The 26333-nt window shown below is 43.1% G+C and overlaps 1 protein-coding gene across 3 annotated transcripts in view; it reads right to left on the bottom strand.

Moving 5' to 3' along the window:
- The window catches only part of LOC102445697 (uncharacterized), a 42517-nt gene extending 18145 nt beyond the window's left edge, over positions 1-24372 (bottom strand). For 2 of the 3 annotated variants that reach the window (XR_003091597.2, XM_025190841.2), the window contains exons 1-6: positions 24262-24370; positions 22919-22982; positions 18651-18740; positions 9000-9078; positions 3450-3564; positions 1415-1599 (exon numbers count right to left, since the gene is read on the bottom strand). Coding sequence is in view for 2 of the 3 variants with exons in the window: in XM_025190841.2 (XP_025046626.2) it covers positions 1415-1599; positions 3450-3564; positions 9000-9078; positions 18651-18740; positions 22919-22982; positions 24262-24271 (543 nt within the window). In the remaining variant the exon portion in view is untranslated. Of the gene's footprint in view, positions 1-1414; positions 1600-3449; positions 3565-8999; positions 9079-18650; positions 18741-22918; positions 22983-24261 lie in introns of all 3 variants that reach the window. The other variant, XM_006135275.4, reaches the window with a different exon arrangement.
- Between the last annotated feature and the right edge of the window lie 1961 nt (positions 24373-26333).

The raw sequence follows: 26333 nt of genomic DNA, 5'->3' as shown, positions 1-26333 counted from the left end.
AGCAGACACCTCAGCTTGAGAATAAAGGACTGAGGGAAGTGAGGTGTGGGAGAATAAAACTGAGCTCTGGAGAAATGTTTGGCTAGAGTTTCCCCTACAATATGTACCAGTTCCTACTTACATACAAATTCAACTTAAGAACAAACCTACAGTCCCTATCTTGTACGTAACCCGGGGACTGCCTGTAATCTAGTTTCAAAGAGTTGAGAAAAATGTCTTTTTCAGGGGATTGTCAATATACATTCTTGTTTGTTGTTCCAGCCCTTGTCCTGACTTTTATATTGACAGATCTGTATAGCATGGAGTACAGTGGGGATTTATGTCCTACAGCTGTGAATCTGATGCAGAAGTATGCTTCAAAATATAAACTTTATAAAATAAATCTAAAACTTATCTTCTACAACATGAACTACCACTGCAATCTGCAAACAGGCAGAATAAGACAGTAGCTTTTAATTGTGGACTGGTGCTCTTGTGTTTAACATGACGTTAATATTTAAGCCTCACAATGACTATTTAAAACTCACATGAATTAGCCCCAGTTGTTTCTAGACTACCTTGATTATTTAAATGACTAATCCATTTCTAATGTAGCTCTTCAACTATCATGTTTTATGTGGGCAAACTTTTCTTTATTTTGTTTGTGGTACTAGTACTGAGTCACCGCTCTCACATGTTACTCTTTGCAGCCAAAGATTCCTAAATAACCGCTAAATAAAGGAGACCATTTTTCATTCCAGGTTCTTCACCCTCATTTTTAGAACTTTTGAATAAAATCCAGTCTTTCTGACCTAAATCCTGATTAACCAAAAGCAGACTTGTCCTGTGAACTTTGTTGAATCATGGTGCTGAACTACATTGAAGACACAGCCTGTATATGTGTGTCTAAAATTAAGCATGTGGTTTAAGGGCTTTGCTGAATTATGGTTATAAAGCTAAGGTGGCAAATAGAGGGAGCACACAATCCAGACTGCACATCCTGGATTATGCTAAACTGTTGACCAGTTCAGTAGGACTTAGTGCACTGAGACTTAGATACCGAAGTTCTTTTTGTATCTGTAATCTGCAGAACTATCCAGCAGGAGTTGAAGTCCTGCTAAGCTAATACTCATGAGAAACTCCACTCCAGGTTGTCAGTTTTGGGAGTTCATTGACACTTTCAGGTGTCCACAAAGACTGCTATATGGGGGGAGAGATTCTGATCAAGAGAAATGAGATCTAATTACACTGTGTGGATGTCTTCCAAAGGAAATACGAAAGCTTTCTCTGGTACAAGTGCTTTCAAATTAGGCTAAATAGGGCAGAAGTGGATTGGATGACTATCAGGTATTCCCCATTTCTAACATCTAAGCATCTGAGAGTTTGCTGTGTAAATTTAATCCATGAAAAGAAGTATTTAGCTAGGATTACTTACTTGGTTTTCCCAATGATGGATATCATGTTCTTTTTCTTTAACAGAATTCATGGCTTTCTGTAGTTCTTGTTGGACTCTTAGTAGCTCTGCTTCTTTGTGTGAAATATCCTGATTGACAATCTCAGCCAGTTTCTTCAGCTTTGTGACATCCTCCATTAATAAGAACTTTTCTCTAGTATTGGCAGCTGTGTGAAATACCAGTCTTTCAGATGGTAGTTTCATAAACTGAAATCTGTACCCTTTCCATCTTCACAGTGGCTTCTGAAACTGTGTAGTAGTTTGCTCAAATGACTAGTGGTTAAAAAGATGATTCCCTAACAATCTGATCTAGAAAAGGGATGTGAACGACTAGTCTACTATCCAGTAAGCAAATGTTTATCAGATAATCAACACACTAGTCACTCCTTCCCCTCCCCCTTGTTGTTTGTCAGAAAGCTCTTCAAAGCGGCAGCACCCTGTGGAGCCCGGGGCCAGACCCTGGACTCCACGAGGCGCTGCTGCTTTGAAACGCTGCATGCAGCTCAGGGCCAATTGGAGAGTCCCTAGCTGGCCCTGGGCTGCAGGTGGCATTTCAAAGTGGCAGTGCCATGTGGAGCTCGGGGACAGCTGGGGATTCCCCCACTGAACCTGGGCTCTATGCAGTGCTGCAGCTTAAATGCTGTAGGGAGTACAGGGCCGGTGGGGGACTGCTTGAATCCTCCTCTGGCCCTGTGCTCCCCACAGTGCTTTCACCTTTGAAATGTAACAGCAGCCTTGGGACTGTTGCTACACATGACAAGGGGGTCCTCCGCCTTTGGACTAATCCATTACCCAATTGCATTGACTATTCAGTTACCCAGTTAATCTAAATTTAAAAAAGAATTCTCAATCTTTTTCTGTGAAACCTTCCCAACATGCTGTAAGAGCTCCACAACCCATCAGTAACACAAGTGGCTTTTTTGCACATAAAAACTAGGGGTAGCAAGCTGTGAGGCCTCATGTGTCAGAGGTTCCCATAAAACTAAGTTGCTCAAGCTTCTGCTTCAGCCCCAGCTGGCAGGGCTAGGAGCTCCGGGCAATAGCTCCACAAAGTAAGGCTTAGCTTTCTGCCCTGGGCCCTAGCAAACCTAACAGTGGTCCTGCTTGGCACCCCCCTGAAATCTGCTTGTAGCCCTCTGCCTTCCTTATCACTCCCCACCACCCGAGGACCTGGATCACTGGTGGAGAACCTCTGTTTTAGATGGTTAAATACGATGTAACTACAAATACTGTTGTTGATTTAAAAGCTCACTATTAATACTATAATAAATTGTAACAAATAATTTCTCTTATGCATGCAATGAACTCTCAAACTACCATTCTTCTTATGCAAATCCCTCTTTAAAATCTCTTCCATTTTACCTAAAAGAAGAGCGCTAACTTAGTCAGGCTCACAATTAATGTATATGGAACTGGTAAGATGTGCATATGTCAAAACAAAAGAACCATAAGATTCTATTCCTTTCCCCAGGGGCTATTCAGCAATAAGAACATGTGCCCATTGCAGACAACAAGTGTCATCAATGGATGGATCTCAGCTGGCTTAAACCAGGACTATTGTGCAATTAAAACTTCCAATTACTAAATAAACGTAATTATCATAAAATAGAAATAGCTACTGCTCTTAACTGTGGTCTTTGAAAATGGTGCTAACATGGGTTAATTGTCTGCCTCTGTGATTACAACATATTCTTCACTAGTTCAGCTGCACCTGTTACCCACAACAAGGCAACATTGTTCGTTACATTCACTAGCTGTCATGTATTTGATCAGATAGATGCCTTGCCTTTTCCCTTCTGTACATCATCTAGCACAACTTTGGCTTCTTTGTGAGCTTTAATCTAAAACAGACTATTTTCAAATATTCCAAAATAACACCTCCCCCCCCTTATTTCCACTGTATTCTACTTTCTTTTATGTAACACATTCACATACAAATTTGTTCAGGTTAGGTGTGAATTTATCTTAAGGATGAACTGTTGCATAAGTACCACACATTGGAATGATCCTTTACTACCTGACAAAGTTTGCAGATGTTCATGCGTGGCTTGATTTTCTGCCTTGAAAAACTTGGTGGTGGTCTCTTTCTTTCCAAGTTCCAGCTGAGCAGTATTTATTTCTGATTGTAATTCCTATAAATATAACAGCATAAGAATTTTTATGCACTTGTGTTTCAGGGTAATACAAATTTACTAATCTTGAGGGTGCTGAAGGGGTTCCATACTTACACTAAAAAATAGTCAAAGGTTAAAAACTGAGGAGAAAAACAGGAAAAGAACATAATCTGAGGAAAAATAGGTAAGCATTAAATAATTAACAATAAAAACAAAGACTCCACTCTTATTGGATTCCTTCTTTACTCCCACACAGACTAACAGCTCCGTAGTGAGATTTTTCAAATACAAAGTGCTCCAGCTCCTATGAGCTGGCAGGGCCACTACGGGTTTGGCAATACTTTTGTTTCCCAGGTTAATGTTCAGTTTATGGTGGCCTTCAAGTAGGATTCCTTCAGATTTATGTAGGTACTTCCCTTATTATTAAGTTCTTAATCTGTGCACATTCATCACAGTACCCGTTTTATGTTTGAGGGAAGCATGTGTATCCACTGCTGTTGGCTTTTTTATTGTATAATACAAAAGCAGGATCCCATTTCATTGATCAGAGTCAACAATATTGAAGCTAAGATGACACTGAAATCATTTAAGCATGCCCAAAATCAGCAGCTGGCCCCAACACCAATCAGCCTTCCTGTTGTAATTAAGAGGCAGTAATGAAAACAAGTCTGTACAAATATCAACTTACTTTCAAGAAACTGTATAAACACCTCCTCTGCTACATATGTAACTGCAGGAGTCTGTATACTTACTATTCTCTTGTTAAATCACTGATGTTACTTCTGCCTATAAAATGCTTAATAAAGAAAAAATTCACCGGTACATACAAGAGTCCTTCAGTAAGTTTCTTCAGAAACTGGGATAGATACTTAGTGAACTCCTTCAGTGATGATTTTGTTGTACCAGTCCAATGTTACTCCTTCCAAACATTAACATTTTCTGCTTTCCGTGGTGCACAACTTCTGCATGATACAGTTGCAGTCATTAGAGCTTTGGTTCCTCAAAGGACTGATGCAACCAGACACTTAGGCCTACCTGCAGCTGCTGAAGCACAAGGCCTTTTAAATTGGCATGCTGTAGGAAGCTCTGGGGCTGACTCTGCCCTTTTCTTCTGAGGCCTTGTTAACCCTCCCTGCCTTGCTGGAGTCCTATGGACTTCACTGAGACAATGCTGGGACATTAGAGGCATGGCTCTTTGCTAGAGTAGGCCTTGAAACTGATGGTCACTGGTGTGCTTTGTTCAAATTTCTCCAGGAAGTTGATCTGTTACATTGTCAGATAATATTGCTTTGGGATTGATAGGGAAAACTGAAGGCCATGTTACTTGGTTTTCGTATAGTAAATCTGTAAGTGTTATTTGGCGTTAAACACATTGTACATGACAGACCAATATCTAATGACAAACCAAAAGGCAAAGCTATTGATGAGCCAGGCCATGTTTTAAATGGTTTACAGCCTGGTGGAACCTGGAACGCAAGGGCATGTCTCACAGACTTTTAGGTCTGTCCTCAGCTGCACTTGGAAATCAATGGAATTGCATGGTGATAACTGAGGACAGAACTTGGTTTCCTAGATACATTCCCTCTTGTCACTGTAGGGAAACAAGGGTCAAGATGAGCCCTCTATAAATACTCATATTAAACCACTAAAATCTTTTTATACTTGGTTTAAGGGCTCACTGCCCTGAGCCCTGATCCTTTTCTCTCTCATCAGTTTCTGTGGCAGTTCGAGTTCTCATAGGTTGCCAGCATCTTGTAGAATCAAATTGTAAGTGGATGATAGAAGGGGGAGAGGGATAGCAGTGAGAGGCTTCTGCAAATTGTTTATCTCCCTAATAGCCAAGGAACTAAATAGAAAGACCCATGTGGTGGTCGTAGAATTTTTTTCTCATCTGGATAAACCAGAAAGGTATCACTGCTAGTTACAGACATACCTGAATGATATTTTGTATACATAGCCAGAAGTATGAAAGCATTCCTTTAATGTTATTTTCAAGCTGTATGGTTTTTAATACAGCAGTAGTAAGTTGATTGGGGAAGGTTTATGTTTAAAAAGTGGCAGCAGCACACATGCAGTGGTGCAGCTGTGCCACTGTAGTGCTTCAGTGAACATGCTACTATGCCAATGAGAGAGGTTCTACGGTTGGAGTAACAATCCACTCCTCGAGAGGCAGTAGTGTGTCAACAGGAAAAGTCCTGCCATCATTGTGATATTGTCTACACAGAGGGTTAGGTTGTGGAGCTCTGGGGTGTGGGTTTTTCATGGGCGACATACTGATACACTTTTATAGAGTAGACCTGGTTTCAGACTCCGAGAATACCCAGACCTTCCCTTCAAAGTGTACTAACTGACAAATCTTTAATTCCAAGAGTTTAATTATCCACCATATCTTATTTTCTAGTAGTGAAGAATCAAGAATTGTCAAAGGCTGGTTCACAGTTATTGTTGCAATCAGAACCTACTCAGCATATAGCTGTGACCTTCAAGTCCTGTGACATAGTAAATTATAGCCCAATGGAAAAATTACATGGGAAAGAATGAATGATGCACATGTAAATTGCTTCACTTCTTGTTTCATGTGAGCAAGCAGTTTCCTTCACTGGGAAAATCATTCTGACAGGTAAATGAACCTTAAGGTACTTTGGGGGCTGGCATAGTTTTACTCCTTTTGTTTTTCTCATGCTTTATTTATGAGCTGTCGTGCTTTTACACAGGAAAAACAGTAGCTGTTTTCTTAATATTAACACTGTATTTGTTTTTGGAGAAAATCCGTTTGATTCATCTAATTAGGGCACTTGGCAAATTCTGGCTTTGGTACTACAAAGTGCAGTATAAACTTAAATATTGCTATCCCCCTTTTTCCTGTTCAGATTATAAAGAAGCATGTTTATCAATAAAGACAAAGGTCACCAATGTTACTCAATTCAGGCTAAGGCCTTCATCCTGCAAATGCTTATGCAGATGCAGTTCTATTGATTAATCCATGCATAAAGTTGAGCAGCAACATGCAGCAAAAGTGTATTTTTCTTAAGGGAAAGGGTAGGTATGTCCATAGTACTGTGCTCTAAGATAATGACAGTTCGAGTTTCAGTTCCAGTTTTTGTTGTAATTAAGTGGGGTAAGCTAAATCTTCTACACTGATGTTTTTAGAGTACATGTGATTGGTATTTCCTGCTGCATGTCCTTCCCCAGCCTGAAACAAAAATGTCAGTGTTCATGAAATGAATTGGTTGCATTTCAAAATAGATTTAAATGATTTTTGAAGCACTGTGCATATTAATATAAAAGTAAATGATGTAGCATTTGAACAAAACAAAGAGATAACAGGTTAGGTCTGTGCCCCTCTGGAAGCAGCCCCTAAGGCTCAGCTTCACACAAGGACTTGGGCTCTACCACACTCAACATTTCAATACCTAACTTTCAGGTGCCTAGAAAATCACAGGAATATACCGTGATCCACAAAACTGGGTTAGGTATCTCAGTTCCCCATTCAATGAATGGGAGGAGAGAGAAGCACTTTAGAATGAGATCAACAACAGCTAGTACACTAGGCAGGGAGCTAGGCAAAGGAAGACAGGACTAGCTTAAGCTTGTGTGGGCCCCAAAGCCCAGACCAGGCCTCTGCTCCCTAGGCCACTCAGGCTCTGCCCCAAGTCCCTTTCCCCAAGGCTCCACCCTGAGGCCAAGCCTCTCCTGTCCTTTGCCTCTTCCCCCACAAAGCAGAACTTGCTTGCAGGATGACAGGGCGATGGACAGAGATGTTTTGAACAAACGGGTGTGTACAGGGTAAAGGGTAGTAATTCCCCTCTGATCTGATTAAATATGTAACTTGTTTGTATCAGTGTATAAAAGAGGAGTCACAGAGGTGGTGTCTTTGGCTGAGGGGGGAGCAGAAAGTCCGTTCCTAAAGGCATACATGTATGGAGTGTAATACTGTGCTTTGTTGGGGATAAACCTGACCATGTGCCTTTTCCCAAATTGATTCTGTGGTTGTCTGGGGCAGTTCCATCAAAGGCTGCCGTATGGGCTATCTGGCCAGAACTAACTTTAAAAAATAAGAACAAATAGTTTTGCAGCACCTTAGAGACTAACACAAAATGTAGATGGTATCATGAGCTTTCATGGGCACAGCCCACTTCAGATGAATTTTTTAGATGAAGTTGGTTATGCCCATGAAAGCTCATGATACCATTACATTTTTTTTGTTACTCAGGTGCTACAAGATCATTGGTTATTAATTTTTTGAGTTTTTTTCAGTTAGAGTAACACAGCTACCCCTCTGAAACTTTTGCCAGAACTAGTGCAGCATGCAGGGAGGACACATGCAGTCAGCAACTGACAAGACACTAGGCTGTCAAGCAGGAACTTAGAGGTATCCCAGTAACAAAGGATATGAGAATAGGTATTTTTCAGCAACTTCCTAAATCCTGCACTGATGCTTTATATATCTGCATATGAAGCCAAGGACAACAGACAAACTCCTTAGGTGCTCAGGAAATGGCTGCCCCCAATTTAAATGACACAGATGAGTGTGTGGGGACTGAGGTATCCAAGTTACTGCTGTTTATATATTAGGTTTTTTTGTTATTGTTGATCCAGCTCTTGTGAGATGAACACATGCAAGGCCATGCTCATCATTACTTGGGTTCCTGATTTCCCTCCCTCCACCCTGTACTCCCATCCTATATAGTGCCTCTTGAATAGTACAGATTTGCTATGCAAAGCCAATACAGAAGTTTGTCCCCAACTGGTGGTAACAGGCTTTCATTTTGTAGTATAAACAAGACCTTTCCGTTCCATTCCTGAATCATGCCAGGACATTGCACAAGGCTGAGTCATTGTTAAAACATAGTTAGAGGTTCATTTGCACTGCAAAATGGAACGGTGCTGCAACAAGGTTCCTGAAGAGAGTGAATTACTATGAGGCAGTCCATAAATTATGGAGCGTGTTAGGACATATGTAAGATTTTAATTCTGCATTTTTTTCAGTGTTACAAGGGGTAATGACAAAACATCAAAAAATGTAGTATGTAATTTATTGGACAGCTGCTGATTTTTTGCACTTTGAACTTCAAAAGTGGGAGGGAGTGAATTTTCATAGTATTTGGTCTATAGGAGAGGATGTACAGAATGTGCACACAGGTGAGTATCTTTCTTTTCAAATTCTTTATGGACTAGAACCTTCGTAACTAGAACTGTAGGTGCAGTAACTACAAACGGTTCCAGAGTAAGTAAGGCTGGATAAGAGAGACTTAAGATGCTTCACTGGAGGTGAAGGCAGCTGCTCAAACTGTTTGTGTGTGAGGGGGGTGTAGAAAGAGGCTACCTTAGAATATGCATCTAAAAGAAAAAGGGGGTGGGAGAATTTCAGAGAACAAGATTCTGGTAGGAATGAAGAAGCAGATTAGCACACTGCTTTTGAGTTGTATTAATGTAGACATTGGAAAACCTACCTTCATCTTCTGCAACACTTTTTCTGCTTGAGTGGTGAGTTTTGGTTGAATACTAGCAGCCTTTTTTGCCTGCTCTCTTGTTTACAATGTACAGTTGAGGAATAATTTGCTCAGAAGGGCAAAAGATCATACAGTATTACACTTCTAATATTTGCAACATTAATTTAATAACTAGAAGCTTAGTAGTGGGTTTCTCATTTGATGCTAAACTTTACTGCATTCAGAATATGTATATCGTAATTCTAGCATGCCAGCCACTGGCCTAGCACTACACAGACATAGACACAAACAGATAGTCCTGGTCCCAGAGAGCTCACAAGATAGATTTTAGATAATATGCAACAAAAGTCTTGCCAACTCCCATGAGTTTTATTGCAGGTCTCATTATAGCTGGTGTGTTTTTCTTTAAAGCTGCAGCTGCTATCAACCGATTTCATGAGACGTTCACCTTTTCATTAAAAAAACAAAAGCAAAAAAAAATCTAGCTCTTACAATGGTGCATAGAGCTTGAAAATAAGACCCCGGGGACACCTTGAAGGATCGGAGCACAAGGCAAATAAAACAGTGTCATGGTTCTTAGGTCACAGGAGTGGGTTCTTTTTAACCCTGTTTGGGGTTGGAAATTCTGTAACAAGTGAATAAACAAATGTGGGAGGGAGAGAGTATTTGGGAGGACAAGCTAATGTAGAGACAGGTTGTTTACATAAAGTGGTAGTCATAGTGATGTTGGTCACAGGTGGTTGCTTGTTTGACTAGTGCCAGATGAGTGACTGGAAAGCATTATTTTGTATTGTTACTAGAGCTCTTGTTTGAGTGTTTATTCCAACATTTCATCCAAGATTTGGCATTAGCTACTTTGTCATTCTTGAACCTAAAAATATAAAAACTGAAGATTGTTTTAAAGTTATACTTTCAAATTTATTTTCCTTTTTTGTGTAACTTGTCTTACATGTTTTCTAGCATTTTATTACTCAGGACCACTCAGCATTGCCAACCTGAAGCATTAAAAATGAGTCAGGCCCCCCAAAATTATGAGAATATTTTTTGAAAATCTCATGATTTAACTCAGATTTACTGAGTCTTTATGACTTTCCTCTATAGCCATGAACACTAGAAACTTCCTTTAAAGCAAACAAACAGAACCCATGTGAGAATCTCAGATAATCATGATTCCAGGAACTGGGGCTTTAAGGAAAAATATAAAAACCAAAACCAAATATCGAAATGGCCTTGTGATAAAACTGAGTTGCTAACACTAGTAAATTCTTATATCCTAAATATTTTTCATCATCTTAAGCCATTTTTAAAGCAGCTAGTTTTGATAAACTCTATGAAATGTCACAGTATTATCTTGTATGTATTTCTTTCTTTAGCATTATGTATAACATTTCAAATTCACAGTAGTAAGCTAGACCACACAATATTATTGCACAACTGAGAAAAGCGTTAAACAGATATCTAATTTACTGACCCATTTCTATTCTCCCTTAAGGACATATGTAACTATACACATTAGGGATGTAAAATTTTGATTATTTGGCTAATTGAATAGTTGATGTAATTGGCATCGACTATTTGATTAGACGATAAGGGCACCTCCCCCTTTAACAGCCCCAGGGCTGTTGCTACACTTCAAAGGCAAAAGCACTGTGGGGAACATTGGGTCAGCAGGGGAATCAGCAGTCCCCACTGGCCCCCTGCTCTCCATGGTGTTTCAAAGCAGCAGCAGCGCTGCATGGAGCTCGGGGTCCCCAGCTGACCTACAGACTTTGTGCAGCGCTGCCACTTTGAAATGCCACGGGGAGCCTGGTGTCTGGCTCCATGTGGTGTTTTAAAGCTGCAGCACCACATGGAGCCTGTGGTCAGCGGGGGAGTCTCCAGCTGACTCTGTGCTCCACACAGAGCTGCTGCTTTGAAATACTGCATGTAGCCTGGCTCAGCTCTATCTTTCTGGTAGAGGCAGCAAGGGCCAGGATGGGGGGAGGGAAGTGACTGGTCAACTAGTTGTTCACATCCTTAACACACATTTAAATCAATTAAGTACACACATAGCTTTATGTAAGGTTTGGCAAGAGTGGGGCTAAAAAAGTGACTGATGTGGGGATGTATCTGAAATTACACTAAAGGTAGGTCTACACTTAAAATGCTGTAGCTGTAGCACTTAAGCAATGATGCTCCTATTAGGGATGTAAAATTCCAGGCCCACTGCAGATAGGGGCTGCTCCCAACCCCATGCTGGGCTGCTAGGTCCTGCAGAAGGTTGTTGACTCCCAGCCTGGATTTTTTTTTTTTTAAGTTGCTGGAATTTAAGGTAGGAGCTGCTGCATGAGACAGCAGGTTTATTTTTTGATTGAGCAATCTTGACAAAGATAGAACAGAACCTCTAAATAGTGTTGATAGCAAATCTGAATTTAGAATCCAGGCAAGGACTAGAAAACTGTTTGACCTCTACTAAATGATCTCTATTATTTAGGCACCAGTACTGTGAAACCCAGTATTTTAAAGTTCTGAGAGTGGCTTCATCATGAGATTCTTTTAAAATGTGGGGGACTGTTATATGACGTTTGGGTTTTGAGCCTTTATGGTGCACTTACGTCAGATTTTTCAGTGTCACCTCCACCACCGTGAGGCTAGAAAGTTGCCTTTGAAAGCTGAGATTCTGATGTAATCCCTTCTCTCCTGGAATGGAGGCCTCAAGTAAAATATCGAGCATATTGAAAGATGGCAACATTAGTCAGCTAAATCTTTTGCAGCTGAGGAGTTCATATTTCCTGAGCTAAACCGGCATCCTCTTATTTTAAGCCCAGTTTCAGCCATTAGTGGTATGCCTACTCATAACGGTTCACTCTGAACCACCTATTGAGCACCGGTGCCCGTTTTTGTGGCATGCATGTGATGAGTTCAGCAACACCACCAATTCCCCCATGTCCTGCAAAGGGAAATGAGGGTATAGGAGGCCTGGACAGACCTTTTGCAGCTGTATGTCTTTCACACTTGTTACTCCTGGGGAAATTGTGCACCACTATGCATACACAGAATTAATGTCTCCTGCAGATTTCTTTGCTTCCCAGCAGAAAATTAATTTTCTGATAGGAAAGCAAAGGGAAGCTGTAAGAAAAGTCTCACACCACTCCTTAGCAGTGCAAGTACAAGGTTGTACGCAACCGGAGTAGCTGGCAGAGGGGTAAATCACAACATATCTGGGAACACATCTAACCAATAACTTCTGCCCTGAGCCAGGATCAGCTGGTAGGAGGCAGGAGAGGATGGGACTTTCTCTTCCCCTGAAAGGAGTGGCTAGAGATGTGTTAGACCATCCAGCAGCTGGATGAAACTCAGCATCCTCCCTGGCTTCCTGCCTCCATCACTTCCCTGTTGTAACCCTAATCCCCACCCCTATACACCCAACACAGTACATCTTCGCCTACCATATCAGTACGCCTCTGCCAAACCTCATCTGGTGCATCCAGAGCTCTCCTAGCCCTCTATCCCAAACCCACTCCACTGAACCTCAGTCATTACAGCTGGAGCCTCTCTATGCCCCGACCCCCTGTCTAAGGGCCCTCACCCCATGGACACAGACCACACTCCACTGAGTTCCCTGCGTTCAAACCTCCACTCATCTACCCCATGCTGAGTCACCACATCCAGACCCTCACACCATTGATAGTCAACTGGCTGCACCCATAGCCCACGCCTCTCCCTCACTGAGACCCCCCACACCCACTCCTCTCTGCCCCCAACAAACTTCACCTGGAAACTGCTGCAGAGTCTCCTTACTCTGCTCCTGGAACCCACCCAACAAGCCTCTGTGCATCTGAATCTCCCCACCTAGAACCCCCAGTGAGCTGCCTGCACCCAGATTGACCCCCACACACTCCTCTCACTGTGCATCTGGATCTCCTCGGTGCTGAGCCCCTCCACACCAGGACCTGCTCCGCACCTAGTGCAGAGCACATGACTCCAGGGTGTTACCTAGGCCTTGTGCTGTCAGGGCTAGGTGCAGCCTCACCACTGAGTCCATAACCTGGGGGAGAGGGGAGGCTGCAGGGTGATCTTCACCTTCAGGCAGCCAGTGGCCCATGATCCTCACTGCCATGTTGGAACCTCAGCATTTATTTATTGACAAAATTTGCAGAATTTTAAAATATTGTGCATAGAAAATTAATTTTTGGCACAGAATGCCCTCAGGTGTAATGTGTGGAAAATGTCCAGGTCGAAAAGGAATTGGAGGGAAAATACATTTTAAAAAAAAGTTTTGCCTTCATTGATCTGTCTCACACCCCAATTGAGTGTCCTAGTTTCCCATAAGTCATTGCTAAGAACTAATGCTGTACAGTGATGCACAGAGGACAGTACCCTGTTTTTGAACTTTCAGTCAAGAAGTAAAAATTAAAAAAAAAAAATTCTGTGGAACCAATTGAAATTCACAGTTAAACGCTCCACTGGAGGCCAGGCCTGTGGGCTGCTGCAACTGCCAGGAGTTTAACCAAGACAGCATATTGGTTAACTGGTTACATGCAAAGCAAAGTGTGCACCTGCGATAAGAATGCAAGCAAGAAGGAAATTCACCCCTAAGGTCTGGATACCTTCCGAGGCCGTATTTTGAAGCCTTAAGTGGCACCTAGGAGCTGTCAGCCTTTGGCATATAAGGGTGAATTTCCATGTGATCTTAAATAATGTGTTTTAAAGAGAGCCCTTCTAAGTGCATCTGCGCTTTCTGTGTATAGTCTTCCCTCTAACAAATACAGGCTCCACAGATTCAGAATGTGAATGGCCTCCTTTGTGTAGGTAAAATGTTGCTGGAGGAAGGACATGCTAAAAACAGCTGTGTGCCTTTTGTTCTGTCACATCCACTCTGCAGATTTGAGGGGAGTGTGGTTGGGGATTCTTGCATAAGCAGGGGAAAACCCTGAAGCAGTCTACGCCCACCCCCACCTCTACCTCCTCCCACTGGCTGGCCTCTTGGGCTTGCAGATCCCCTCAAGGGTGTAGCAAACTGCCCAAAAAAAGGAAGCTTCTGATGCCCAGAGCAAATAACAGGCTAGTTTTCAAGGGAAGTGTGCCAAGTAGAACAGCTGTTTCCTGACTTCTCCACCCTCTCTTGTGAGCAGTCAGGTGCAGCTGAGCTCTTGTGTTGTGGTGGATGAGAGGTTGCAAGTGTCTGTGTAGCAGTGGGGACTATAGGCACCAACTGTGTGGGTGCTTCAGGGCTGGATCATTTACAGAAACAAAAACAGTGAGGGAGGCGTGAGGCCACCCACCAAGCAGCTGTTAACTGGGCTCTGCTGATCCAGATCCTTCCCCTCCCTGCCAGCACCACCTGCCCACCCAGCTGTGCAGTGGGTGGGGCGTGTTAGGAGGAAGGGGGAAGAGGAGGATGGGAAAAGGTGGAATAATGGTGGGGCATACTCTGAGGAGGGGCTGGAATGGGGGGCAGACAGAAGCGGGGTGCAGGCAGAGCTTTGAGGGAGGTGATAGGGTGAGGAAGGAAAGAGGCAGAGTGGGGCTGTGGGGGAAAGGGGAGCATGGGGCAGCTCACAGAAAGCTGAAAGTAGTGGGGGCAGACGTGTCTGTTTTTTGCCCCTGCTGTGATGCTCATACCCCTGCCCATGCTCATACCCATTTTCTCTCTGATTTTTTTTCCTCCCCTCTCAATATGCAGCAAAAAGGAGCAAATGAGCCTCCAGAAATTATTTTTCTTGGAAGATTCCAATTCAATAAATTCCAGCCCAGAGAGCATTTTTATTTAAAAACCAAGGATCTTAACAAGTATACCACAACCCTAATACCCTTTTTACAATACGGATTTTGTGTCTAAGTTGACTGCTATTTCTTCTGCAAGTCTAATTAAATGTTTTGCTTAAAAAAAACCAAACTCCAATAAAAAAATTTTTTTTTTCAGACATTTGTCGATCATTTCTGTTTGGTTATATATATAAAAACCTTAGTCCTTCATCTAGATGATTAGGGAAGGACTGATCCCAGTAACCATCTAAAACACCCTTTGAAATCGGTTGGGTGAATGTGGAATGCAGGATCAGAGCCATGCTCTTGATTTAAACCAGTTTGATTATTTTATAGTTGTGGGTCTGTGTTATCTTGCCCAATCACACCTTTGCTATGTCTAAACTTAAAACTCAGCAACGGCACTGCTGTGTTTGCAATGAAGAACTACTACTGACACTGGCCGCGGAGGGTTCTCTCATCGTAAGGGTTCTCTTCATCCCGCTGAAGAGGTGTTAGGTAGGTAGGTCAACAGAAGAGTTCTTCTATTAATGGTTTATGCAGATCTAACCTGTCAGGGTAGACCAGCCCCTCATGTTTAAGATTTTTTTTTTTAAAAGAATCCCGGTTGATTTGATTTCAGAATCCTGGTAGGGAGTGGGGAGAAGTGACATAATCATTCATTTCATAGGCTGTGTCTACACTACAAGGCTGCGTCTAGATTGGCATGATTTTCTGGAAATGCTTTTAACAGAAAAGTTTTCCGTTAAAAGCATTTTCGGAACAGAGCGGCTAGATTGGCACAGATGCTTTTCCGCAAAAGCACTTTTTGCGGAAAAGCGTCCGTGCCAATCTAGACACGGTTTTCCGCAAAAAAGACCCGATCACCATTTTCGCGATCGGGGCTTTTTTACGGAAAACAAATCTGAGCTGTCTACACTGGCCCTTTTGCGCAAAAGCTTTGCGCAAAAGGGACTTTTGCCTGAACGGGAGCAGAATAGTATTTCCACAAGAAGCACTGATTTCTTACCGTAGGAAGTCAGTGCTTTTGCGGAAATTCAAGCAGCCAGTGGAGACAGCTGGCAAGTTTTCTGGAAAAGTGACAGATTTTCCGGAAAAACTGGCCAGTCTAGACACAGCCCAAGTGTATGTCACCTCAAGTTACATCGGCATGCAGCCATTTCAGTTAGCATATTGCTTGTGTGCATTTGTACGTGGCTCCTTGTGTTGATGATGTGTGTAGTCATCAGGTGTGCTTGGCTTGCTGCAGTGTAGTGAACCATGCGTAGGCATCCACTGTGTGAGTTGGCACTGTTTCCAGGGCACTGTCTTTGGGAAGCTTTGGCAGTACATGATGGGGATGACACTAATCATGCAGGGGTGACAAAGAGCATGGGATCAACTTGCCAGTTTGCAACTGTCTCCATCCTATAATATGAACAGTATCCTATAATTTTTGCACCTTTTCCCCAAAAGCTCACAAACTTGGATGGTGCACTCTGCTCTCCTCCATCTCTGACAGAATTATGGAGCCTGCCCAGTTCTGCACTGTCATCGTGAGGAGCATTGCAAGCACAGGAGGTATGCACTGGAATATTTGTAGAGCCACAGGAGGACTGATTGAGTGGGGAATGTTCCAGTTCTCTGGAGGACAGATTGACGTGGGATATGGCGAGAACCGGTTCCAGGTTGGTGGTGGTGTTCAAAGATGAGGCTGTGACTTGGTCTCGGATTCCATGACTGTTGGGGACCTCTGTGACTTCTGCAGCAGCCAGTACTACTAAGGGAAGTCTAGGGCCACTGCATGCCTCTCCTCCACCCAGAGATCCAATGACGGTAGCAGGCGACCACATCCCCACTCATTCCAGAGCAGCAGTGATGGTGGTCTTGGGTCCCAGAGCACTAGTGGCAGTCTTGGGCTGCACACTGCCGACCAAAATCACCAGCAGTGCCTGAGCTACCCCCTGCCCCAGGACACCTGCAACACGCCTAGAGTCCCCTCCTCAGAGCACGGACCGGTCATAGGCTGTGAATTTTGTTTACCGCCCGTGCCCTGTCCATGACTTGTAAAATACCTGTGACTAATCTTTGCCCTAGTCATGAAGCAGCTGTGGCTGCTGCTCGTCTAGGCCAAGAAACAAGCACTTAAGTGGGAACCCATCATAATGGAGCTTTGGAACAAGAAGTGGTGGCAGAAATTTTAGCTGTACAAGACCTTGTTCCTGGATACGTGGGCTGAGCTTGCCCCAACTCTCCAGTGCAGTGACACCAAAATGAGAGCTGCCCTGCCAGTGGAGAAGCAAATGGTGATTACGCTGTGGAAACTTGCAATGCTAGATTGTTCCTGATCGGTCAGGCATCAACTTGGAATTGGGAAATCCACCTGGTGTTGTGATGCAAGTGTGCAGGGCCATTAATCACCTCCTGTTATGCAAGACTGCGACTCTTGGCAACATGAAGGACAGAGTGGATGGCTTTGCAGCAATGGGATTCCCAAACTGTGATGGAGCGTGTACCTCTATTTTGGCCCCAAATCACCAAAGAAAGACTGCTTCTCTATGGTTATGCAAGTACTGGTGGATTGGATTAGTGGGGACACTTTGCCACCATCAGTGTGGGCTGGTCCTTGAAATGATCGGAGTAATCCTAGGGGACCCGGATGACCCCTTGCTCATGAAGCTGGGCACCAACTGCCCGTTTGCTGCTTATCTGGGTACTGCAATACTGCCTGCTGAAGTAACTAAGTGTTATGGGAAAGTGCCTGACCACAGAAGAAGAAATCGGGCAGCCATCCTTAGAAACTTTCAGCAGATAATTGTAGACTACCTGGCATGTAAAAGCAGCATGTCTGTGACTCCGCAGTGGATCAATTTTTGGTGTGTCTGGCCTTCAAGTATGTCAGCCACAGGTCCTCGCTTTCATGTGGCATTGCTGCTAGTCCCTGTCATACCCTTTCCCCTGAGCAACCTGCTTGTAGATGTCAATGTTTCTACATCTGTTTCATAGCTGTATCCTCTTTCCTCATAGGCACAGGAGATCCAGTATCTTCTATCTACTTCATGCAAGAGTGCATCTGAAGTATGTTGCTGACATGGATCAGCTGGCCAGTTGCACTCAACAACAGAGAGCTGTGAGATGTGCTCACGAAGCCAGGCAACCAGAAAAAAGAATTTAAATAATGTGCACAACTTTAAAGGTGAGGAGGAAGAGGGCATCTACTCTGTGACCCCTCCTAGGCACTGGAGTTCACTGTAGGGACCAAAGCAGCCAGGGTGGGGCATTGTGGGATAGCTGCTGGAGGACAGTTATGTCAACCCTAACTAACAGTTTCTGCATGGGCAAGTTATACGCTTAAGTACATCAGCCATGACGCTGTGCTGCTTTGGGTGATGGTGTTATGATGTCAGTATAATGGGGAGCTTACAATAGTGGGTGACCAATTTAAGTGTAGACACAGACACAGCTAGGTTGATATAAATTGCCTTGCATCAATTTAAATTTGTAATATAGACCATAGTCCCTAAACAGGCAAGTAAACTTTGTATCCAAGACAAAAGTTCAGTCAGAGAGGGGCTGTCTCAGTCTCTGCTATACTCCATCCCCAGTGGTGTAGAATTCTCTGTAGAATTCAGTTTTCTCTCAAACTAAGATAACAGCATGCCCATGAGGCCTGTATTCTCCCAAAATAAGGGAATTCATGTACATGTTCCAGACAACCACCACACAAAAGGAATTGTTTTTGTGTCCTACAATAAATAAAATGATTCAGCTATGTTGGGGGGGTTTTCTAGCAGGAGAATTATCTACAGTTTCCCAAACGCATGCTGCAACTTTCTGTAATTATATATCAGATGCAATATGGTATTCTGTCAGAGAATCAACAGCTGTTTAACAACACCCAAACTTATATTATTTAAAGGATATAGAAACGATGTCTCGAGTTCCAGTAGGTAGACTTCTTTCTGTAGGTTCTTTATGTACTCTGCCTCAATTGAACTCAGTGTGTCTATTTGTCTGCACAGAGAGAAAGAAAAACAAAAGCGAGAGAGCGCTTCTCCCCCCTTCTCCCCCACAGAGCATCCTCCAGATACTAAACCCACAGTGGCAATTGTAGTTGCTGCTCCCTTGAAAATCAACCTGAGCCCCTCTTAAAGTGACTGTTACATTTATGAAAGCAGTGGCAAATAAATCTGTTATAAAAACCAAGAGGTAGGTGTGGAATCTCATCTTCTGCTTTCGTCTTACTGGCTCCTGCTACCAAGTAATGGGCCTTCGGATGGCAATATAATCAAAGTCAAAGATGGCTACATGCCTATGTTTTGTTCTGGTTTAGTTGTTTTTATTTTTATTTGTAGTAAGCCTTGAGCTACAGATGGAACAGATCATTTTTACAGCAAAGCCTTAGTTTATTTTATCTTCTCCTTGATACACAAGTTTTCAGTGGCCGGGACAGAAAAACACGGGATCTATGAGCAAGCACATTATTTTTCTTTTAGTTCTGACTTCAGTAGATAAGAGCTTCCGATTCTACACTGACTGTAACTTCCAGTCTAAGTTAACTGTTTGACTTTAAGACACTTCAATATTTATAGCATAAATAGACCGTGTATTTTTGAGATCCATCTTCACTGATTTATTTTCAAATAAACATTTTCCTATCTTAGATGAAAAACCAAATTAATGACACCCTCTCCCCCCCATTATCCAAATTCAAAAGGTGATTGGCACCAGCATTCAGGCCAGTTTCTCTGAGGATATGTCTATTCCATAATTAAAAACAAATAACTAACTGATCCTTGCCAGCTGGTTGGGTTCCCTCCTCAGGGGCCCTAGAGCCTGGGCTCCAATTTGAGTCTGAGCATGTACACCACAGTTAAACAGCTCCAAGAGCCTGAGCCCAGTGAGACCCAGTCAGCTGGCATGGGCTAGTCAAGGACATCTAATTGCAGTGTAGACGTAAAAGCCAATCCTACAGCAACTTGGAGTTCCCACACGTCCTCAGTGGTGGCTTGCTAACTGCAGGAGCTCAATCAGTCAATGTCCTACACAGAAGGGGGTTTAAATCCATTATCTGTGTCAAGGTGCTTCCTCTACTGGGTTTTTGTATGTCTCATTTTGTGCCTTGTCATAGCTTTTAAAATCACGTGCCACGTCCAGCATTAACAGTTTGAATTGGGGATGTTAGTTAGCAATTGATTATGTAACCACATCAAATTTTAGTGGTTACACAATTATTCGATAGTCCCCGGGACAGGCCGGCAGTCAGTGCACTCCTGGCCCCACCCCTGCATCAGAGGCAGCAGTGTGGGGTGGCAAGTAGAAGCCTGCTCCCCACATGTATTGGTGCCTGCCTGTCCCCCTTCCCTCATTGTGCTGGTGTCGGATAGGCAGCAGTGTGTGGGGGGGGGGGGGGGGAGGGAAGCAAGCAGCTGATAAGAGCTGATATGTGCAGGCAGCCAACTTGAAAGCCAGCTTTCTGCATGTACCAACTCCACCTGCCCTGGCCCCGGGGGGGGGGGGGGGGGGGGGGGCAAGCAGCTCCTTGGGATCTGGTGGTCATGGGGAACTGGCTTAAAAGCTGACTCCCACCTTCCCTGTCCTCTCCTTGCTGCCTCTGATAGAGAGGCAGCAAGAATGGGGAGCACGTAGTTGACAGGATTAATTGATTAAGCCCAGGCTTATTGGTTAATTGTGTAGTAGTCTATATGTTGACATCCCTAGTTTGAATGCTGTGCTGAGCCTTGGCTGCTATTTGGAAGTTGTGATCTCCAGGACAGGGTGTTCTCTCAGCTGTGCTCAGTCTTCTGAATCACGTCAGGCATGTTTTCATCTCCTTGCCCTTAAGCCCCGCCCACAAGGGTTGTTCTGGCAGTTGTCTCTCTACCTCTTGGGACTTCTCCACCTCCCATTTCACACTATTGATTGCCTCTGTGTCTATCCAGTCACCACAGCTGCAGCTTAAACAATGAAGCACTGCTTTGCAGCTGTGCCATAGCTCTGCAGGTGCAGCCTGGGACTCTGGGAGTAGGGCTGGGTGAGGGTGACTTCATGTATCTTTTGCACCTTCCTTCTCCTTGGATACAGGCCTGCTATGGGGGCCACTATAGGCACAAACATATGTTTTAGCAGCTTCTAAGCTGCTCTAATTTATAGTAGGGCTGTGAAGCAGCCCAGAAATTCCTGTCAGACAATCTCTCTCTCTTTTTGTCTCTTTCTGTGTTTGTGTCTCAGTACTTCTCACATTGCTGTGTGAGGAGGGGCATTTATGACAGTCCTGCGTCACTGCTGACATTGGGAAATTCTCCCCAGGACAGTTATGGCTCCTTTATGGCCCTGAAGTTTTCATAATAGAGCCCTAAAACTTTTATTTGCTAAATAGCTGAGGCCCTAAGCTCCAGCCCTATGAGTGAAGGGGATATAAATGTGCGGGTGTGGAAGGGTATAAATGTTCTTAGCAGAGCTGGGTTAGCAAGGGGTAGGAGAGACTATAGTGTATCAGGGCAGTGGATACATGGCTCCACCAAACTTCACAGGGCCTTAACTCCTTTCCTGGGAGGGGATATTCAAGGAAGTTCTCCCACAGTTTCTCAAGGCCCCCTTTGCATGCTTCTCAGACAAAGGGAGCGAAATAGTCCAACTCCTGGCTCATTTTGTTAACTCCACTGTATGTTCTTTCATTTTTAATATTAAAACATATATTTTTAAGCATTATGCTTCTGTTAGACCCCCAAAGGAACAAATCCGTCTCAGTGGTATTTCTAGCCAGTTTTAGTATTTATACATTATCACAGTACTCTGATGGCAGGGCTGCATGCATTACAAGAATAGGCAACTTGTGCCTGTGAAGAGAGGAGGTGCAGAGAAGGCCACATGGAGAGGGTATGAGGAGGCACCCCCTTTAGCAATTTAAGATTTTGGCAGGAGGACAGGGACTTCCCATGTGCTACCACAAATCACCTGTGACTGGGTTAGCTTAAAGAAATGCTATTTCCACTGGAATTTAAATCATGGAAACATTTCTACTGGTCTGAAGTATTCTAAAATGATACAAAAGTTAAATCTGAGGCTATTAAATGAAGCTGTTCTTTTTTTTATCCCTCTTTTAATGAGCAGCAATGAGTTAGCACTGTTAACTATAATAATCCAGTTTGCCCAGAAACAGGGAATTTCAAGCTTCCTTAAAAAGAAAAAAAAATCTAGTTTTGTGATAGGCTATGTGGAGAAGTGATACATTTAAAACAACATAAATGCCTCACTACCTTGGGTCCTCTGGGATTCTCTTGCAAACACAACAGCAGCTCACAATGCAATACCATTTTCCTAATGACTTTGCTGCATGAGGTATGTCTTCCTCTCCTACACTTTCTTCTACTGCCTTCCCTCTGGCTGGATACTGCAGTGACCAAGTGAGTGACTGCATATCTTTTATGAGTGGTTTTCAAACTGCAGTACACATACTCCTAATGGCACACAAGTTCTCATCAGGGTGTATGTGAGGAAAAACCCTGCAATGATGGACAGTGCACTTTATTTAGTAAGACGTGGCAATCTAATCATAGATATATTGTTACCCTCTCAGAGGGGGGTATATGAGAGACCTGACCTTAGAAAATTGGGGGGGAAAGGGGAAAGCTTAACATCTTTGCTCTGGCCTCAACCCAGCAAAGCACTTAAGTGAATAGTCCTACTGAGTCAAATGAAATTAATTGTATTTAAAATTAAGTGCCTTGTTAGATCAGGGCCAGAGTGCTGCAAAATGAAACTGTTAGTCTGTAGCTTGTTTCCTAACTTCTATACTGTCTCCTCCTTTTATACATTGTCTGACTGTAAATTCTTTGGGACATGGACTCTGACATTTGTCTACACTAACAAGCCATTTAACACACTTTTGAGATGATCTAAATAATAACCTGTTAAACGAGACACTAAGGGATTCTAAACTTCTCATATGCCAGGAAAGCAATTTTAAAAAGTAGTTTAATTTGGGGAAGAGTTGTTAGTAGCTTTATTGTGTACAAAAAGTCAGAGATCTATACAAGTTAAGAACCAGTTGGGCTCCAGCAGTAGGACTATAATTCAGACTATAGTCAGACTATAATTCAGTGCTGTCCATCCAAGTCTTCACTAAGTACCTTTTTGAAATAGAGTTCACAGAAAATCCCTAAGGGATGTTGTTATGCTTTTCTACTCACTTGAAACTAGGTGCCAAGTTGTGTGCGTGAGTCATTTTAGAAGTAGTGAATTCCTTTGACTTTTCTGGAATTAAAGATGACGCAGTACACTCAGTTATATACACCAGACTATATCATTGATGCAGATATTTGACATAATCTTTAAAATTCAAAGGTTTGATGCATGGAATCAATTTTCCTCATGATTAGATACATCTTGAAGTGTTAAATTCTGATCACCTTGTCTATGGATCTAATCCTACTGATTGCAATATTGTAATAGTATTATGCACATGAACAAGGCGAGCAGAATTGGGCTGACATTCTTTCTTCTCACCCTGTGGGGTTTTTTTGGTCTTATGTTTGACTATGCTGTGTTATTATAATATACACCTTCTAGGTTTCTGAACAATGGTTTTTTTAACCTTGTTGACAGTTTTGACTCACTCTGTTGTCTTTGTCACAGATATTCAGAAATAAGACTATCTTTAATTGTGATTAATACCAAGCACTTGTTTCACTGAAATTCACATATTTTATTTTAAAAAGAGACAGTTTGGGGTGGCTTTGAGTAAGAATTTGTATTTAGAGAAGAAAATTTCTTAAAACTCAAGCATCCTAAATATTGCTAATGCACACTCCAATTCATATACATAGTAAAGTGAAACATTAAGTAGACATGCTTATCGGGTAGTCAGGTAGTGACTCGACTAGTTGCTTCCTCCCCCCTCCCTTGCTGCCTCTGAGAGAAAGGCAGCAAGGGAGGGAGCAGAAGCCGAGGCTGGGGGGAGCCAGCTTAAAAGCAGGTTCTTCCCAGCACCGTCTGGGAGGGCAGGGGAGGCAGATGTGTAGTGGGGGACCAGGCGTAAGCCGGGAATCAACTGATTTCCAGCTTGTGCCTGGTCCCAGACGCTGTGCCTCTGCTTTTTAAATATATTAAGAGCCTGACTGCTCTTAATACATTTAAAAGGCAGAGCCACAGCGGGGTTACCTCCCAGGGCCAGGAGCTAACCCTGCGGCGCCTCTGCAGTTTCCTTCCTTATTGAATAATCGAGTAGTTGATGGAAATTCCATCGTCTACTCGATTAGCTGATTACACACATTTTAACATCCCTAGTTTGAGTACAGTGGGGGGAGAGGAGGAGGCATTTTTATTCTATGCCACAGCCCATTTTTGTCTGAAAATAAAGTAAAATGGCCAAATGCTCTCCTTTGTAACTTGCCTCTATCAGAGCAGTATTTTCATTATAGCCTAGTCTCAAGGACAGTCCTCCCCCAGATTCTCCCCCCCCCCCCCCCCAGCACTGGTGACACACTGGTTATTCACAGGCATACAAGCAGCATTGCTGGGCTTTGGGACTTACCAGGCTGCATCTCCTACATGTATCATTCAGGAGGAGCAGAGCAGAAGAATATCAGCCTAGAAGCCTTGGGAGGTTGGAAACTTGTGCTACCTCTGCCCAGCTCTGTTTTCCAGCTTTGCTGCTGCTATAGAAACAGTTTACAGGCGCAGATTCATTTCTGCAGTGGAGGTGGGACAGCTGCCTTAGGGCCGGTGGTGCTGCACTAGACTGGCCACTGGGGGCTTGCTTTACCGGATCCAAGAGTTATAGGATTTCCAAAGGCTGTAGGTGGCTGCTGTGATAGATTGGGGAGGAAAATGTTATTGTTTCCCTTTAACCGTGGATGATATTGATCAGCTGGCACTGTAAGACAGCATTAGTAAAAATATTAAAAATAAGAAGGTTATAGAGAAAATCAACTGCCAAAGGAGCATCAATAATCCTGCATTGTATGATTTGAGGCTTTTCCATCTATGATTGTCTTTGAGGATGGGAGGTAAATTGTAAACCAGCTTTTGCTTGGCAGTTTGATGAGGCTAATGCGTTATTCCCTAGTATTCAAAAAAAAATCAGATACCCCAACATCACAGATTTGGATTAAAAATCACATGACATTTTAAAAAGATGCTGGGGGGGGGGGGAGATCTTTTCATTTGCCTAGTGGTTTTAGAATATTTAGGGTTATCTGCAGCCATAAGGGCTAGAAAAGTTGTATATGAAAGCTGAAATTCTCCTGCAATCACAGGACTTCAGGGTCTAGTATTTTAAGAAAAAACACAGAATGTTGCAAAACTTGCAATAAAAATCACAAGAGCTGGCAACATAGCTATTGACAGTGTGATGTTTATTTAGCTCTTCTCCTGTATTATGGGCAAAGCTGACAGTGTTGCCTGGTCATGAGGTTGTCCATCACTTCCCATGATAAGACCCTCTTTCCTTTGCCAAATGTAACCATTCAGGCGGAAATTTCCTGTACATGTGCCCAGATTTTTGGGGAAAGTTTCAGCAAAAATGGTTTTGCTCTTTCATAGCATGAGATTTAGGGAAAAATACATTTTTTCTTTTTCATGTTTAAATAAGTTTTACAGCCATGTCATAGAGGAGCTCTGGTGCTCTCCTGCTTTGGTGTGGGCTTGAGGTGGCGTAGCATTTGTGCCTACGATGTACCTTTTGCTGGTCCCAGGAAAAACTAATCAAATTTGGCCAATTTATAAATTTCTGAAAAATCTCAGTTTTCACATGCTCAGCAAAGACTTGTTATAGAATTTGACAGATACATTCTCTGAAGATTCCATCTGCACTGACCATGCTCCATTGCAGAGCTGTAGGGCTAAGCAGGACTCTGCCTTCAGGCGCTTCCCCCGGATGTTGGGGGATAAGACACAGGAACTGAGAGCCTGGCAACTGTCTCCCGTATTCTCAATTTTTCCCTCTGCTGGTTCCTCAGAAATGATTGTGGAATAAACTCAATGTGCTGTGTCTAGACTGGCAAGTTTTTCCGGAAAATCAGCCGCTTTTCCGGAAAAACTTGCCAGCTGTCTACACTGGCCGCTTGAATTTCCGGAAAAGCACTGACGATCTCATGTAAGATCGTCAGTGATTTTCTGGAAATACTATGCTGCTCCCGTTCGGGCAAAAGTCTTTTTCCGAAAAACTTTTGTGCAAAAGGGCTAGTGTAGACAGCACAGTACTGTTTTCCGCAAAAAAGCCCCGATCGCGAAAATGGCGATTGGGACTTTTTTGCGGAAAAGCGTGTCTAGATTGGCCTCGGATGCTTTTCTGCAAAAAGTGCTTTTGCGGAAAAGCGTCCTGTCAATTGAGACGCGCTTTTCCGAAAATGCTTTTAACGGAAAACTTTTCCGTTAAAAGCATTTCTGGAAAATCATGCCAGTGTAGGCGTAGCCAATGGTGTCTTCAGAGACCATGGATTTTGTCCTTTAGCAGGCACTCAAAGTGTTACTTCCAGTGTTTTTAATGGTTACATTGTCCTTGGGCAGGTTGGAGCTATCCTGGGAATGTAAGGGAGTTAGGCCTTTGGAACTTGGCCCATATGTAGCGTTCGTTGCTTGAAGGAAGTTTATCATCATCCTGGT

Source organism: Pelodiscus sinensis, chromosome 2, assembly GCF_049634645.1.
Source record: "Pelodiscus sinensis isolate JC-2024 chromosome 2, ASM4963464v1, whole genome shotgun sequence".
NCBI lineage: Eukaryota > Metazoa > Chordata > Testudines > Trionychidae > Pelodiscus > Pelodiscus sinensis.
The sequence above is the reverse complement of the archived record's forward strand: the minus strand, read 5'-3'. Positions and strand labels throughout refer to the sequence as shown.